The 18,512-nt window shown below is 36.2% G+C and overlaps 1 protein-coding gene across 2 annotated transcripts in view; it reads right to left on the minus strand.

The window, feature by feature from the left end:
- Window positions 1–1,661: 1,661 nt before the first annotated feature.
- The window catches only part of LOC125844287 (D-lactate dehydrogenase [cytochrome], mitochondrial), a 41,911-nt gene continuing 25,060 nt past the window's right edge, over window positions 1,662–18,512 (minus strand). The window contains exons 12-18 of one of the 2 annotated variants that reach the window (XM_049523558.1): window positions 13,699–13,807; window positions 11,943–12,052; window positions 9,946–10,008; window positions 8,702–8,781; window positions 8,461–8,591; window positions 2,571–2,614; window positions 1,662–1,987 (exon numbers count right to left, since the gene is read on the minus strand). In XM_049523558.1, the coding sequence (XP_049379515.1) occupies window positions 1,868–1,987; window positions 2,571–2,614; window positions 8,461–8,591; window positions 8,702–8,781; window positions 9,946–10,008; window positions 11,943–12,052; window positions 13,699–13,807 (657 nt within the window). In that variant the 3' untranslated portion in view covers window positions 1,662–1,867. The remainder of the gene's footprint in view (window positions 1,988–2,570; window positions 2,615–8,460; window positions 8,592–8,701; window positions 8,782–9,945; window positions 10,009–11,942; window positions 12,053–13,698; window positions 13,808–18,512) is intronic. The other variant, XM_049523559.1, reaches the window with a different exon arrangement.

Raw genomic sequence — 18,512 nt, forward strand, 5'->3', positions numbered from 1 at the left:
CTTACACAAGTATAAATAAGGATGACCTTGTACATTCGTATACAACCCAAATTGAAAGCAATTCAAGAATGTTCTTCCTCAACAAAGTTCTCTACCAAATTCTTCATTCTCCTTTCTAGCTTCCTCTTCTTTAGTTGAATCTTTTGATTTTAATTACAAATCTTGGGCTAGTACAAAGTCTCCTTTATTATACTTTTCTTCTGCTATTCTCTACATAGTATCAAAGCCTTAGCTGTAGATTGGTTTCTGGTTATTATTTCAAGATCAAGTTAGGGGAAAATTTAGCTGGTTTTTGTATATGGCTTTCAATGATCGTGCTAACGAATTGGGGATGGAGTTGTTGAACCAATCCAATTACAAATGTAGGAAAGACATGTATGGAATCATACATTGTGGGAGAGAATTTGTGGATTGTTGTTAATGGGAGTAACGACAAGTCCTCCTAACGACGGACCAAAAAATAGTAACACATACAAGAAGTGGAAGCAAATTAATGTAAAGACAGTTCATTCTAAAGAAGAAAATCTTCTCCAATTTATTTGATCATATTATAAGGTGTAAATCAGCTCATGAAATATGGAGGACCCTCGATCAACTGTTCAACAAGAAGAACAAAGCTCAACTAGAGAAGTTGGAGAATGAATTTGCTAACACGTCATCTCTCTATCGCGAAATACTTCTTAAAGATTAAGAACTAATGTTCTGAGATATCTTTATTGAATTTTAATGAGGTTATCTCTGAAGCATAAATGAGAAGAATTGTCATTCGTGGTTTGAAACCTAGATATATTCTATTTGTAACATCGATTCAAGGATGGGCTCAACAACCATCCTTGAAGGAATTTGAAAATTTATTATCGTCATAAGAGTTACTAGACTAGCCAAATAATTGGCTGCTGTATTTGCCAAAGAAGGGGAAGGAAATGCTCTTGCAGACGACAAGAAGAACTTTAAAGGAAAAGCAAGAGATGTGCCACACTCTCGCTTCTCAGGTGGTTCAACCTCACCTAGAAAGAACGAAGTGTCTTCTAACAATTATAGTAAGAAGACTCTCAAATGTTATCGGTGTGGCAAAATAGCATACATAAAAAGATATTGTCGAGACAAGGAGAGCAATATGGCTCGAACTGATAAAAATACTCAAGAAGAAGACCAGAGAATGTTCTTAGTATTTGAGACTCTAGCTTGAGGGGGAGTGTTGATTTGTAAATATCTAAGTGTGATTAGATATGTTTTTGTAGGATTTCAATTGATCTAACACAATCATAATATGCTATTGAATAAGTTAGGATATTAGAATATCTCTTGATTCTCAAATCTCCTAGAATCAAGGGATCTAATTGCTAGCTAGTTTATTTTTCTATACTATAAAATTGTATCTGTATAGATGAATAAAATTGTATAATTTTGATACCAAAACTTACATTATGGTTACTGATTTACCATACTGAAACCGAACTTCAACATACCGAATTAAATTGGTATGGTAATGGTATAATGATTTTAAAAACCGAATACCAAAATTACGGTATCAAAACTTTCAAATACCATACCATACCATACCATGCCCACCCCTAGTTATAACTACTAAGTTAAATTGGTTGGTACGTGGGTAAAGATTTACCAGTGTGTGTGTGGAAGAGCATAAAAACTCAAAAGGCTGTCATGAGAAAGGGAAATGAATTGCTGCAATGTTTCCTGCAATTACAAGGCTTAAAACTTACTGAATCTGCAGATCTTAAATTGTTATCATTCTGCATTAGCAACGTCACTGCTAGTACACAAAACTTGATCTAACATAGAATACAATGTCACAACAGATAATTGGGGGAAAAGAGAACAAAGGAAACCATTTCACGCAGCTATCTCAAAAGCATATGTGAGGGGGAATAAGCTTGCCGGGGTTCATGATATTTTTGGGATCTAAAGCATCCTTTATCCTTTTCATCGTCCTCAAATTCTCAATCCCAAGTTCTTTTTCAAGATACTGAAAATACAGTGCAAAAAAAGTCAGTTAATAACACGTTTAGAAAACTAGGACACTGGAAATTAGTTTGGGTGAGCAAGAAACAAAGCATACAAATTGAATCCAACACCAACTTAATCATCAAAGATGAAGTCAGACACATTTTATATTATCCAAGAACAAAACCTTTTTTTTTAACTTTTTTTTTTCAAAACAGGGAAACTAGAAATTGTTATAAATTGCACTGGAAATTACCATTTTCCATTTTCTAGTGAATATCGGAAAATAAAATCGATTCTTCTTGTTTGGGAAAAAGTTCCCTCTTATTGCATTGCAATAAAAAAAATCGATCTAGTTAGCTCTGATATTACTTCGCCTTTTTTCATTGGCTTCTCCCTTTTTCTTTTTGAGGTCTAATAATGTCTACAATGTTGTGGTCATCAAATGTAAACAAAATTTGCTTTTATAACAAAAAACTCGTGCAGTGTTTTTCTGGTGTACCTTGTGGATAATGTATAGTTAACCAACATTCATCACTAATCATGTTTATGTGAACAATTAACAATAACACATCAAAAAGCCAAAAAGTGTTTGAACATTTTACCTTCATTTTCCCAGTACCAACACCATGTTCTCCAGTACAGGTGCCTGTTTGGCAAAAGAATGAAAATGGTAAAGACCATGCACATGACTTTGATGAAATGGTACTTCTATAAATCATGAAAAGAAAGAAATACTTTCAGGTGAATCATTAATGGCCAGAACTACAAAAGCTGCTTAAAAAAGCACGCATGTTCAAATTTCACATGCAAATAACCTGAATAGGACAATTGGTGTAAGGTTTTGGGGAAAATCCAGGAAACATATCAGAGGTTGAGACAAATCCACCAGCTGCTCGTTGTCCTAGTGGCTGAGGTTGTCTTCTCTTGGTGCTAGGGTCAAGGGTTCAAGGCTGGTATAAAGGGAAGAAAATCAAGAGGTGGAGACAAATCCAAGAATCAAATCAGTTGACTGAATAGAGGCAGAAAATCCTTATTATTGAAAAGAAGGGAGGAAAGAAGAGTGGTAGCTAAGCTTTCTCACCCCATTGGATCATGCCACTCAAACAACTTTTCTTGGAGATGCAGATTACTGGACAAGCAGACCAAGTAAGATCAAAGATCAAGGGTCAGATTATGCAGCTCCTGTATTAGCTATACTTACCCTTCCCAAACTCTGGCGGTGATGTACTGATCAGAACATCACTCATTGCTTCTGCTCGTGCTTTCACATGGATTGAAACTTTGGAAAAGGGTTGGATATACCCCTGATCCCTCTACTATTTTTTATTGTTTGAACCACTCCATTATACTTTCCATTCACATATACCCCTACTGTCCATCAAAGTTCTAATATACCCCTATTTTAGTAGGAGTGACACATGGCATCCTCTAATCAAAAGATCCAACCCACAAGGTAACTAACCAGTCCATTTGGATAACCCATAACCCAGTCGGAACTCCCCTTTCCTCGATTGGCCTCAAAGCTTCCAGTAACCTTTCATGGAGTTTTAACCTTCTTCTTCAAGTACTGATTCAAAATTGTTTGATACTCGTGTTTCAAGTGCTAAACCTCAATTTCCCTTCAGATTTAAGCAATATTTGGTTGCCATTTGAAGATTAGAACCACCAAATTTGAAACATTGAAGAACTTCCAATGGAGTCTTTAGCTCACATTCCAGTTCAAAGCTATCCTTAGTAGCTACAGAGGCAAACCCACGTGGAAGGTACGGGGGTCACGTGCACCCATTGAGATTGGAACTTTTTGTGTATATATATATATAACTAGCCACCCACATACACAAGTCTTCATTGGGGCCTCTGGTTTAGCTGCTGCTTTGCTTTGCTCTTTGACTATTGTAATGCGAGTTCGAGTCCTAATACCAGCAAACATGTTTTTTTTTTTTTTCAATTTTAGCTGATTGAGTTTTCTACCACTTTTCCAATTTTCCCCCTCGTTTTTGTTTACTTTCAGCCCAATCCCCTTCCCCTCCACCACCTGTGCTTTAAAAAAATAATTAAACCCACTTTTTTCTTCACCTAGTATTTTTCTTTTCTTTTCCCAGGTTACTCTACCCAAAGCTTGCACCTTACCCTCTTTTATGTTTTATTTGTTCCCTTCTTATTCTACTCTAGTTATTCTTTTTAACTTTTCTTTGTCTATTTTTCATTTTATTTGAAACAAGCATGTTATGTTCTTGAGAATTATAAGTAATTGCTAGATAACTTTTAAGATTCAGATATATGAAATGCATTTGTTCTCATTATGTCACTTTTCAATTAATTTATCCAGGGTATGTAGCTTAAGTTTGTCATTTACATTAGTTAAAATGTAAAGAATTCTTCTTTTTAAAGATTATCTTTGCTTGTATTACTAGTGGGCATGATTTTCATATTGAAACTTGTATTGATGCTTGAGCGGAGTATTGCCTCCGTTTCAATTTGTTTGACCTATTTTAACTTGACATGAATTTTTAGAAATTAAAGAAAACTTTTGAATCTTGTGGTTTAAAATTAAAGATGTGTCAATGTACCAAAATGCCCTTTAATCTTGTGGTATTAAACATATCATGTAGAAAGATGAAATTAAAGAAATGCTAAAGAAAGAAAAGGGTCATTCTTTTTGAAACAGACTACAAAAGAAAAGTAGGTGAAACAAATTATATTGCAGAGAGTAATCTTTTGTTGAAAAATATTATTTTTGCTATTTCTTTTGTAAAGATATTGCACTTGAACCTAACTCAATCCCAAAAACTAACCCATGAGGGAAGGATTGCCCAAGTCTATATAAGCAGACCATCTTTCCATTCCTCAATCAATGTAGGACTCAGACCCACTCTCACACCCCTTCACGCCAAAACCCAACGGAAGCGTGGGCTAGAAGTCCAAATTGGATGGACCTGGTTCTAATACCATGTAAAGATATGGTACCTAGGCCCTAACTCAACCCCAACAGCTAGCTCGTGAGGGTAGGACTTCCCAACTCCATATAAGCAGACCACCAATCCATTCCTCAACCAATGTGGGACTCTAACCCACTCTAACAAGCCTAATGAAAAGTGTTGTGTTACTAGAGTGAAGTTGTTTTTAATTAACAAAACAATGCAATTACGTTATTGAAAATGTTTTTTTTGCTTTATCCTTGTCGATAAAAGAAAGTAATTTCTCTATCGAACATATCAAAAACCTATTAAAAATCAAATAGAATGAACTAATAATAGATCAGGATAAATCGAACCGTATCGAATACACACTCAATCATACTTCATGCATGTCAGTGCAACATGTAGCTGAGGCACCCATTATCTTGAAATCTTGGGCCCGCCTCTGAGTAGCTAATCACAATTTTATAACTTATGGTGCTAAATTCAAATGTTTTAAAGCTAATGATTAGCTCCAAATCAAGCCCCAACAAGAAACAACTCGATTTAAAAAAAAAAATCAATTCTAAAACCTAGGTAATGTTGTTCTTCAAAACTTCTATTCCAAATTTGCTAACGCACAATACTAACTGAATTCAATTACCAATGAACAGTGTGAAGATATGACACCTCAACCTAACTCAACTCGAAAAGCTAGTTCATGAGGGCAGGATGTCCAAGTCCATCTAAACAAACATCTTGTCTATTACCCTACCAATCTGAGACTCTAACCAACTCTAAACCCCACCTTCTTTAGCGCCCAGGCCAGTTGGAGCCATATGAAGACATGACATCTGGACCTAACTAAATCCCTAAAGTTGGCTCATGAGCGAAGGATTGTCCAAGTTCATATAAGTAAACCTCTAGTTCATTCCCCAACCAATGTGAGACGTCCCACTCTAACAAACAACAAATATTTTTAGCCCTTACTCTTGAAAAAAACACTTCAATGCAGCCATCAAACATGACATCTTTTAGTCACATTTTTATAATCCTTCATCCATGTTTTTTCTCACTGAAATGGGAGGGAGTTCAAAATCAAGCACTGATGTCTACCTCTTTCTCTTTCACTGAAATGGGAGGGAGAAGTGTAATGAGACAATGTGTGTTTATTAAGTTTTAGCAGTGTTTTAGACGACGAAAGGCAATAAAAGGCGACAAGGGTCTGCCTCGCCACAAGGAGAGGTGAGCGGCGAGGCGCTTGCCTTTTTGAAGTGCGGCACCAATTAATATCAAAAAATTAAAATATTTAACTGCATATGTAAATAATCAAAATCTCAATAGCAATAACATATTAACAAATATTTAATTCAAAAACTGAAAATAGATAGTACATAATAAAAGTCGAGGACTTGAATGAGAAAAAAAAAGCAAAAGTCAAAACAGAGGTAGAAGTGACTCTGAAGTCCTAAGAAGAAGGAAAAAGAAACTGAGGAAGAAATATGAAGAAGAAAAGAAGAAATATGTATTGGCTGGACTTCGGAGTAGGCGGAAAAGTTTGGCTGATCATCAGAGGAGTCTAGTCGTAAACCCTAAAATTATCTTTCAACTTTTAAAACCTTAAATTGGTAGCCTTTTTTAAAAGAAAATACAAAGGCGACGCTTTTCTTGCCTCTCGCTTCTCACCTTTTGTCGCCATGGCGTCGCCTTTTTAAGATCGCCTGGCCACAAAGCTAAAAGGCGATGAAGGGTCACCTCGCCTCGCCTCTCGCCATTGGCGACAAGGCGATCGCTTTCACAACACTGAGTTTTAGGGATTTTAATTGGAAGTGGGTTAAATTAATGGTCGCAGGTTATCTAGGATCGAAGTGGTCTATTTTAATTTGAGTTGGACTTTCCATTTTCAAGCCTCCATGATGAGTTGATATTTTACCAACTTATTGGACTCAAATTCATGAATTATTGCTATGTTTTAATGTTAATGAAGGGAATTTCAGGCCCTAGTTCTCTTTTATGCAGGCATTCCTTGGAAAAATCAAGTTCGATGGATTTTGAAGATTAAAGTTACTGAACCACACCGGCGAAGGAACCGGGAAGGAACTGGTGTCTTGCCAACTAAATGTCGGCTTGGCTAGGGCAAAGCTGCCTCAATATCGGTGTTCAATTGACGTGGTACAATGCTTGATTAGCAGCTCGCTAATCCCAGCGCAGATGCTCCTACGAGAACTCAAGGTTGAAGAGGCGAAGCAACTAGCGCTTTGGATAGGCATTCCGCCGGTCCAGCGCAAGCTCAAAGACGGAAGCTGTAGGGAAAAACCACAGAGAATTTAGTGCTTCCTTTGGGAGGCACCAAGGATAGAATAGGCATTTGTGTAATTATGTACTTTTATCTTCTTTCCAATTGGGGATAAGGGGGGACTTCTTTGTTGGATATTCATAGAGAATAGTGAAGAACTTTTTGCTTGTAGAGGAAAAAACTTCAAATTTGTATCACTCTAAGATTGAGATTCAGATTTTGTGAATCACATTAGCTTTTATGAGCAGCTAAGTCCTTAACTAGGGGTATGTGTGCGCTAGACGAGGGTGTAAAACCCCAAATGAGTATTTGATTAATCGAGACTAAAATTGATGGTATGGAATGGATCTATGGTTTGTCTTGAAGTTTTAATCTAAAAATCAGTGGTTGTAAACATTGATTGAGCTAGCTAACACTGTTTTGGCTTGAGAAAGAAAAATGGAGTTGGGTAGGACTCAAAAGCAAGGACTTGTTGAAATTACTCCATGGATTTGAGCTAGGGATGGGATAATCTGAGTAATTTCTCATCTAATGATACTTGCTAGGGATAGTCTATCTACTGGTGTTTTATTGAGAAGGGTCTTGGAGTTTGAGAGAATCCAAGGAACATACGTTTGATAGTTCGAGAGAATATCAAATGTAGCCTAGACCAAATGCTATCCATGTATCAATCAATTTGGTTGTGATTAATCTTTGCCTATTTGAGTTGAAACTCCAATCGTTATGCACACACCACTAGTCTTTTCCAAACTTGGTAGATCATATTTGCGTTGATTTCCCGTTTGTTACTTGATATTGGTGAATTTTAGTTGTTACTAACCCCTCCCCCCCTCCCCCCTCCCATTTTATATATGAGTGTTGAGAATTCAATTTGCTAGTGTGTTTCGAGTTGTGAAATCAATTGAAGAAGATCCCATCTTACAATCCTTGCTGTTCGACCCCGACCTTTAAAGTTGTGTATTGTTCTGCATACGACCGCCTATGCCCCGAAAAATTGGACATATTGGAGCTTTTATCAATCCACATGTCCAGTCCATCAAGTTAGGGTTAGATATGAAACATTGTTTGATGGTAAGGGCTCATAAGTAATATAGCCAAATAGTATAACGGGTGACTAGTTTAAACAAAAGAAAATAGTAGAGGGGTATATCTGACCCTTTCCTGTTGAAACATCATAGCCTAAATGAAGCTACACTACATTCTTTCTTTTTATATTTCCTTTTTCTTTGGCAAGGTGTTGAATGGAAATTGTCGAGGAAAAAGGAGGATCACTAAGCCCCAGAAAAATGCAACTTGTACCTTCCATTGATAAAGCGGTATGGACCATGAAGTGGTTTAACCTTTCAGCTTCTCGTCGTTGTTCCTCTTTGGTAGGATCAAATAGAACTACTACGTGGAAATTTCCATCACCAGCATGAGCAATGACGGTGCTGTTAAAAAAAAAGAGGCAATGAGCATTATATATTATACAGACTCGTATTCTTAAGGTTCATAATGCCCAATCCATTGAGTACAATAATTGTGTGCATACAAGACATACCACGTTAAAGGAGAAGCATCCAGCTCTTGTTTTGATCTTGAAATTAGTTCAGCAAGATGTGACAAGGGTACACACACGTCCTGCAACAAAACTAAGTGTGTTAATTAAAATGAAATTAAACAAAAAAGAGAAAATGTTAACAGGTTAAGAAGCATATAAATATTAAAATCTTCGCATAAATGAGAAAATAGCCAATATATCATCTCCTATTGTAATCACCTTATTAATAATGCTTATGGGTTGGGAATTTAACTGAAATAAAAAGAAGAATCTTTGCAGAAATGAGAAATAATATATGATGTCTGATTTTAAGTGTTTCTAGGTTGGGGTTTAAGTGAAGGAAACAATACAACAGAATGCTAGTCTATACTCTCAATTATTTATTGCTTAAATCAATATCCATTAGCAGCATCCTAGCATGGTTCAAGGAGCTCATTTTCAGTCCAAATAATCATGTACAAGAGCCAACTTCCATCACTCCAATCCTGTGTTCAATTATCGGCCCAGCATTCAAAGCAATAAAGACCTATAACTTCCAGAAACATGGATGCAGAATGACCAATGGACCAATAGGTTCCAAGAGAATGGAGGTTCTGGTGCTTTGCAACAGAATTATAGGCACGCTCTGAAATACTATGGGCAGAATGCTTTTCCAAATATTTATAGGCCCCAAGACGCCACCCTAGTTCTGCTAGGATTTTTTCCCGATTCTAGGAACATCTATTTCTTTTCATTTTTGATTACTGAGAAATCTGAGGCCAGTACACAGTGTTAAACTAGGTGGTAATACACCCCCCACCTCCGGCCCCAACCAATACCTTTCTCCACTTAAATACCAAGCTTTTGTTTGCACCTGCGTTCGAACCCATGACGTGCGCCTAACCCAAACATCATGCGATGTGCTCTTACTACTAGACCAAAGCTCTCGGGGCTTCCAAAAACATCTAATTATAAAATGTCATCTAAAATTAGCTCAATTTATGACTAAAGGGTGAGTATCAATTACGAATCTAGAGGTAGCAACAGCACCAACTCCTAATTGTCCTATATTCAGCAATGCTTGTCTTTTCCCCTCATTTTTGGGCAGAGATGGAGGGATTTGGGGGATAAACAAAAAAATCTTAATGTAAATACCTACATATGAATAAGATAAGCTTTAACAAATGAAAGTAAGAAGGGAAATTTGAACACATAAATAATGTAGATGGAGAATATTTTAGTCTAATGTAACAGTAGAAACAAACCGTTATCATTGCCTCACACTTAGGTTTCATTGCAAAGCAAGCCCAAAGTGCCTCCTTTCTTATCTACACAGATAACTTGATTAGCAAACATTGTAGAAGGACCAGTTACTAACTATTCAAAAGTTGGCTTCTATACCACATGGAATCACATTTTCACTGAAGTCAGTTGCTATGAGCTCCATAACATAAGCAATAGGTTACTTTTTATATTGGAACAAATATTTCAAAAGTCAATTTTGGTTCAGCTGTTTCAATGTTTCCAGTCATGAGGTGTTTACGTAGGAATTGGAGTTCTGATCATGCTGATGACAGCCAAATGAAGGAAGACTTTCAAGAGTAAGACCGAGTTCAATGAAGGTACTTCCTACAAATTTTCGACAGATATGATCACAATTGTATCTATCAAGAATTGACACCAGGCATACCTTATTTTGGAGACTATGCTGCAGTAAAAATGTATCAAATGAAATTAAGCAATTGTTCTAACAACAGTTCTCAAAGACTCCTACTAGGAAAAAGAATGAATGCCTTCCTTTGCAGAAACTTATATGACAGTTCTTGCACAGAGAAGAACATATAACTACTACTCAAAGTGCATCTTTTCTATGTTCTGGAAAAAGGGTGATCAATTCAAATTACCAAAGGGGTGAGATTACCATGTCACATGAAGCTGTTGTGAGGAACTCATAATTCATAAAGACATAAATGAGCAGTCCTGAGTATAAGGGAAATACTTATTCACCTTCCCATCACGAAACTAGAAAATTACAATTGTAGAAGAAAATCAATTAAGGCATTCTATTTTTCCTAATTCACATTCCCTTATCTATTTTTGTCAATACTATCTTCCCTATTTCCTAATTCTTTTTTTTTTTCTAATTTTCAATTAATTGAACTAGAAAATTACAGTAGTACAGTTGTATTTAGTAGTATGTATTTTCCTCCTCATTTCATGGTACCATTTTGGTGCTGAAAAACATATAGGAAAAGATTAGGAACTGCAATTACCGATAAGTATGCAATCATTTGGCTATTTTGCTGCAAAATTTGCATGTTCAATCTACGAGAAGTCATTGTTTAAAGGTTCCCATCTTACCAGCTAGAAGTTGGGAAAAGGGACAATATACCCCTCAACTTTGTGATTTAGAGTGGATACGCCCCTCATTGAAAAAGTGGTGTGAATATATCCTCGCCATTCAACAAATGGAGCATATTTACCCTTTACGTTACCAGATTGAATTTTAAAAAATTCTAAAACTAATTTTATAATTTCAAAAATGTCATGCAACTTCAAAAATTATCTAACTCGTTTTCTTTTCCACTCTAGACCCAATCCACACCCAACCCAACTAAAATGAAACTCAATCTCTCTTATTCAGACTAGACTCGAACCCATTTTATGATTGAGTAGAAGAGGGTTGGGTTTTTTTCCATTATTTGGGTTGGGTCTGGAGGGGTAAAAAAAATGGGTGATGTAATTTTTTGAAGCACGTGACATTTTTAGTGTTTAAAACCTGATTTAGGATTTTTTTTATTTTTTTTTATTCAGTAAATATAGGTTTGTTAATGAAAAGGGTAAATATGCACCATTTGTTAGATAACAGGGTATATATGCACCACTATTTTAACGAGGGGTATATTCGCTCTAAATCGCAAAGTTGATGGGTATAGTTGTCCCTTTTCCCTTTTTCTTATAATGAGAAAATTATACTAAAATCATTGCTTAGTTACTAAAGTAGTGAACAAGCTCTCCTTGTGCTAGTATATTTTCTTTTATACTAAAATCACTGTTAGCTTCAATGGTCAATGTACTTGATATATCATTAAATATTGATGTTAATGTAAACACTAAAAAGTTACTACTCCCTCATTTTATAGGATCTAGTTAGACAGAACTAAAGCCTGAAGAAAAATGGCAGTCTTATGAAGAAATATTGAATAGAAACATAACCAAGAAAAGATAATATTGAACAAACAGAACTAGGATAATAGAGTACCTTCCAGAGTTCCTTTTTCTCTTCAGGATCTTCAGCGAAAACAAAATCAGAACCATTGTGCTCAGAAGCTATCTTCTGAACAATTTGTGTTTGCTCACGCGCATATGCCTCTGATAGATAACAGCACAGAAGTGAGGATATAGCCAGTTAAATAATACGGCCTCAGTATAGTTAGTATTGACTATATCCCTTCCCTAAACAAAACACCATGCTCCCAAGAAAAACATCATTTAGGTTCAATCAAGAGTTCTCAGAGTGCATAACTTAGTAAGCTTATGAGGCACACATGAAAAGGGCCAGCTGGAAGCTCAACACTCGGCAGCTGAGTTATAATCCCTACCCAATCTAAAGACAAAATAAGTCAATCATCCTAATCTACCGAAAGGAACTTTTTGTCAAAACTATGGTTAATCCATATGCACTCCTATATTCTAAGTTATCTGAATTGTTCGTCTCACTTACTATTCTAGGAAAGGGGCTTGATTTTTCACCTATAAGGGTCATCTATTGAAACCGTTCTGTCACATTACAGAAGTGGTACAAAGAACTTGTTCGACTGGATTTATAAATCAACAAACTTCAAATTGTTCATAATTGAATTTCAAATCACTTTTCTGAATAACGGGTATGATTAGTGAGTACCTAGAAATTATTAAACAAATCTGATTCCATCAAAATAAGATCTCCATACTGTAATAAATAAATTTTCGAAAAACACATGATAAATGAAAAATAAAGACAGCACACATGTTAAAGCTTTTTGTATCAACTATTAGTCTCATTAGTACATAAATCTGGCTTTAGGAAACTCAAGATAGTATTATTGACAGAAAGGCGAGTGTTATTCTAAGAGAGAGATAGAGTGGAGGAGGAGACGAGCAGTGGAGGAAAGAGTGGAATGGAAATGAAAGAGAGAATACGAGTGAGAAAACAGGGAAACACTGTCCGAGTTCAACTGAAAGAGATATCTCAAAGACCATGCTGGAGAGAGAGAGAGAGAGAGAGAGAGGAGATAAGTGGTTTGACAAGGGAGCTTCAATCATCTTGGCCAAAACGAGACTGAGTAAGAGGGCTATTAATTGACACCTCCTGGTGCACCATTATAGATGTACTAAAGGCATGACCATCATCATTTGGACTTGGATTTGAAATAAAAATTCAATGATTTGGTTGCCTAGCCAAACAAGTAGGAGTAATTTGGACTTAAGGATGTGAAACCCAGATGGTCAAATCCTTCCATCCAAATGGTACCGTTAGTCATTATCAAAATAATCAATAGAACTATAGATACAAGCAAATTCTCATTTATGAAGTATAAAAAAGAAAACAGTAAAGGGTATATAATTGCCCTTAAAAGAATGTGAAATTCACCATATTTTCCCTCCGTTAATAGTTTGGCCCAATTATGCCCGTCACTACTTTATTGGGCCAAAATGCCCTTATTCACACAGAATTTAATCGAGGGCATATTTGGACCTACATGCATACTATAGGGGCATATTTGGTCCAATTTAGTTCCTAACAGCAATTATGAAACAACTTGTAAAGTTGCATTTGTGAAGAAACTTGATTGAATTGTAATGAATTTTCTCACCAATTTAGGCATCACATAGAGCACATTCTGAGCCATTTTAAAGCAACTTAACATGTCGATTTGTACAACTTAAATTAAAAGTTCTAGGTAAAGATACAACAACCATAATGTCACAAAATAAGAAAACTAATTGCATTGATTCAAACCGCAAAATATCTTTACCTGTGCCTACAAATTCAAACATCAAAGTTGGAATCTCTGGCAATTTTTTGTCATTTGCAAGATTGATTGCTCTAATTTGAACTTCATCCAAGAGCTCCACTCTTGACACCTAATGTGCATTGGAAAAAAAATAATTACTTTGGAAAATTATGGTTTCTACTTTGAATTTTTCAACAGCTAAATTGAGAGCCCCTCAGTTTCCACATTGCTGACTTAAGCAATACAAAATGATCTCGTACACAAACTCACCAAGTCAAATTATCAGTTCATGCATATATATGAATGAAAAGAAAATAAAGATTCAAAAAGCATTAACTTATTTGGTATCCTCTTGAGATGTGAATGAACAGAAGTTCTTACACACAGACGATAATTAGGGACATTTTACACAAGAGCATAATTAGGTTCTTACATATATGCTCCGGCAAGGTATAGGGCGGCCCTGACAACGTGAGCAAGAAGTTGTATCATCAAGATGCTTATAGTGATGGCGTCGGTTAGAGAAACTACCCCAGAAAAGTAAAGTATTTTGTTTTAGTGTTTTGCTATTACTGCATACCTTATTAAAAGCTTTAATGATATCACTTCATGTTCAAGGTTTACTTCAGTTAGTTATTTTCAGTCTTTCATTTAGTTCAGTTACTTGTTTCATTCGTCTTTATTACATATCGTATGTGAGAAATATAGGAAAAGAATATTATTGAATTGTTGTTGTTTACATTATTACATTGAGACTCTATTTATAGAGTCTAGAATACAATCCTTTACCAAGTAGGATACTATTTAGTATTCCTATTTCTATTTTTATTACTATTCCTATTCTAATAGGATTGTATAAACCTATTCCTATTCTAACACTCCCCCTCAAGCTAGTGCATACAATTGATGTACCTAGCTTGTTACAAATGTAATTAACACGAGGACCGATGAGGTGCTTGGTGAGATATCTGCAAGTTGATCACTCGACTTCACAAAATTGACAATCAATCTCAATGTGCTTGGTCTTCTCATGAAATACTGAATTTGATGCATAATGTCGATAAAACACAGAGTGATAAATTACAGTGTTGAACTTCCCAAACCAAGCTTGAAGGATGTTTCAAACCATAGACTGACTTACGTAATCGACATACAAGACTACTAAACTCCCCCTGAGCAACAAAATTAGGTGGTTGCTCCATATAGACTTCTTCACAATGCAGTGGTCGCCGAAAAGTGCTCAAAATCTAGTATAAAGTATATGGATCATGTTGGAATCAATAGACGAGTCGATATTAAACAAGAAAGTCACAAAAAAAACTAGCCGGAACATGCTCATATGCCGGAGTATTAGATTTGATGGCTAAAAGTGGTCACAATCTAACAAATAATATTATATTGGTAGGGTCGGAATGATGTCAAGACCCAACTAGAAAATAAAAATTATATAGGATAGTTCGAATTGATGGAACGACCCCATTGAAAAAGAAAAATAATATGGGTAGGGTTGGAATAATGACATGACCCTACTGAAAAAGAAAAATTATACGAGTAGGGTTGAAATGATGGCACAACCCCACGCAAATCAGATTTGAGGAGTCACCGGAAAGACAACTATGCAAATCAAATCTAAGGAGTCACTGAAAAGACACATGATACTATGCAACTCAGCTATGAGAAAATAGTTCAGAAAAATCCACGGTACTACACAAATTAAATATGAAAAGTAGTCCGGAGAGATGCACGGTGCTACGTAAATCAGATATGCAAAAAAAGGTAGTCACCGAAAGGATGGCACGGTGCTACACAAATTATATATGAAAAAGTAGTCACTGAAATGATGGCACAGTGCTACACAAATTAAATATGAAAAAGTAGTCACTGGAAAGATAACACAATGCTACAAGAATTAGATATAAGAAAGTAGTCACCAGAATGATGGCACGGTGCTACACAAATTAGATCTGAGAAAATAGTCACATTAAAGATACATGGTGACCCAACTTTTGCTAACATAATCATTGGCCAGACGGGCAACATATATGGGTGCCACCCTCCGGCAGCGGAAGCTCTTTGATTTTCTACCAAGATCGTAGAGGCTCTGATACCATGTGAAATTAGGTCTTGGGCCTAACTCACACCCCAAAAGTTAGCTCAAAGGGAGGAGGACTGCCCAAGCCTTATAAGGAGTCCACCCATCTCATTAACCACCGATGTGAGACTTTTGTCATTCTTTAACACCCCACCTCACGCCCAGTGCTTAACATCTGGTGCGTGCGCAATTTTGATTTTGGGGGCCCCAACATCAGGTGAGATGGGCCCTACTCTGATACCATGTGAGAAATATAGGAAAAAAATATTATTGAATTATTGTTGTTTACATTATTACATTGAGACTCTATTTATAGAGTCTAGAATACAATCCTTACCAAGCAGGATACTATTTAGTATTCCTATTTCTATTTCTATTACTATTCCTATTCTAATAAGATTGTATAAACCTATTCCTATTCTAACATCGTACATTTCATGTACTTACGTCATTCGACGCTACATCATTTCATGATGCAGTTACAGGTATTCAGGATCATCAACGGGCAATCCATTGAGATCACCCGTTCGTCAGCCTTTGGTGAGACCTCCTTGCTTTCGAAAGACTTCAAGTCTTATTGTTTTAGTAGTATGATTTAAGGTAGGCGTGGGTCTTGTCCAAACACCTTCAAACAGTAGAGGCTTCATAAATAGACAAAGTTAGAAAGATTATTTCAGTTTCCTACTCAGACGTTTGATTTATTCTATCATTTATATTGTAAGTCAGTATTTTCAGACAATTTATGAGATTTAGTCGTTTTGTTAAAGTTCTTTAAAATTTTAGCTTCTTATGCATATGTTTAGTCTTTCGCTAAGTACTAAGTCAGGTCAAGGATTCACTTGGGGACCAACAAAGGTTTCGAGTGCTAGCCACGTCTAGGGTGTATGCTCGGGGCGTGATACAACATTTCCTCAATATTGAGGAATACAACGTTACTATTTCAAAAAAAATTACCCAATTACCAAGGCCCAAAGAAATATGTCCCTTAAGCCTCTACTCCTTGAGAAAAAAAGATATTGCACCTTACAAAGCCTTGGAAGGTCTATCTATTTGGAACAAAGTATCTCAACACAGGTTATGCTAATCAGTTGATATACATGCTTCTATACTTCACAACTAAACATGACCTAATAAAGGCTCTTATGCATGAACCTAGTTTATATCTACTACTACTAGTATCATTAGGCCCTAGTGGCATAATAGAAAATACACCTTCTGTGCCTAGATTATAGATGACTCATAGAAAACATACCCTTTTTTTTTTGTTTGTAAAGGTAACATATTTGCATATTTATATCTAGACTACACAAAATCTGTGGAGTCACCCATAATTACAGAGGGATGCAGAAGAAAACACTTAATCCTTTGTCCTCTAACAAGGATTCTAAAACATCACAATAGATTCATGATCGTCTAATACTTTCCCTTACACCAAAATTAGAAAAGAACTAACACATCATTTTCCTCTTCTGAATATGATAGGATTTATCTTTAAGGCATCTTAGACTTTTCTCTTCCAAAATTGTCTACCAAATGAAACCTGGGACAATCTTCCATCTCTTTCTAATCCAATTACCTTCTCTATTCCAACATGCTAGAACTTCAGGTATTCTTCTTGGCATAGCCCACATAATACCTCTTAAGTTGATGAAGATTTTCAATAACTGTAGAGTCAATTTATGGTGCTAGAAGAGATGATTAATTGTCATTTGCCTCTGCCTCTTCTTCATATAAGTAGCATCTAGAATAGTTGTTACCCTCTTTTGGTTAGATTATCCAGTGTCAGAACTGCCTTTTTTTCCAATATCCATGTAAAGCAGGCAACTTTAGAATTTTAACTTTCCAAATCAACGTCGTAACCAGCATGTAATCTGGTTGTGTTTGGTTGAATTCCTTATAAATTGATTTAACAGAACTTTCCTTGCTTATTCCCTTGCCAAGTCATACAGTCCACAAAAGTTGAAGCCCTCTTGAATTGTTAAAACTCTGTTGGTCGGTCTATCTCCCAATTATTTAATAATCTTCTGAAGATAAAGTTCCATCCTTGATTATTCCATACCTCTCCTGTTATTGCTTCTTGTAGTTGAGTCAGATCATGAATGTCTGGAAAAAGTTATTTCAGAGGTCCTTGGCCAAATCAATTATCCTCCCAAAAGGATATCTTCATGCCATTTCCTATACTGAAACTTGACTTATTCATGAACTACGGCCACAAATTCTCAGTTGACTTCCAACGACCGACTCCATAAGGACCATTTACAGTTTTGGTTGTCCATTTTCCTTACATGCCATACTTCTCCCTAATCACCTACTTCCATAATGATTGTTCTTCTGCACCAAATCTCCATAACCACTTCATCATTGAACTTTGATTATGAATACTCAACTTCTTGATTCCCAGTCCCCCTCCTCCTTAGTAGTTGTAAGGGAGTTCCATTTAACAAAATGGATATTTTTTGTCACAGTTTCCTTCCCACAAGAAGTCTTTCATATAACATCTATTCTCTCCAATACATTTACAGGTGTAAAAATATGGCACCTGCGCCTAACTCAACCCCAAAAGCTAGCTTATGAGGGGAGGATTGCACAAAAGGAGACCACCAGTCCATTCCCCAACCAATGTGAAACGATTACTCACTCTAACACCCCTTTCACGCCCAGGCCCAACTGGAGCGTGGACCACGAGTCCAAAGGGGGGTGAATCTGACACTGATACCATGTGAAAATACAGCACCCGGGCCTA

Source organism: Solanum stenotomum, chromosome 11 (assembly GCF_019186545.1).
Source record: "Solanum stenotomum isolate F172 chromosome 11, ASM1918654v1, whole genome shotgun sequence".
Lineage (NCBI taxonomy): Eukaryota > Viridiplantae > Streptophyta > Magnoliopsida > Solanales > Solanaceae > Solanum > Solanum stenotomum.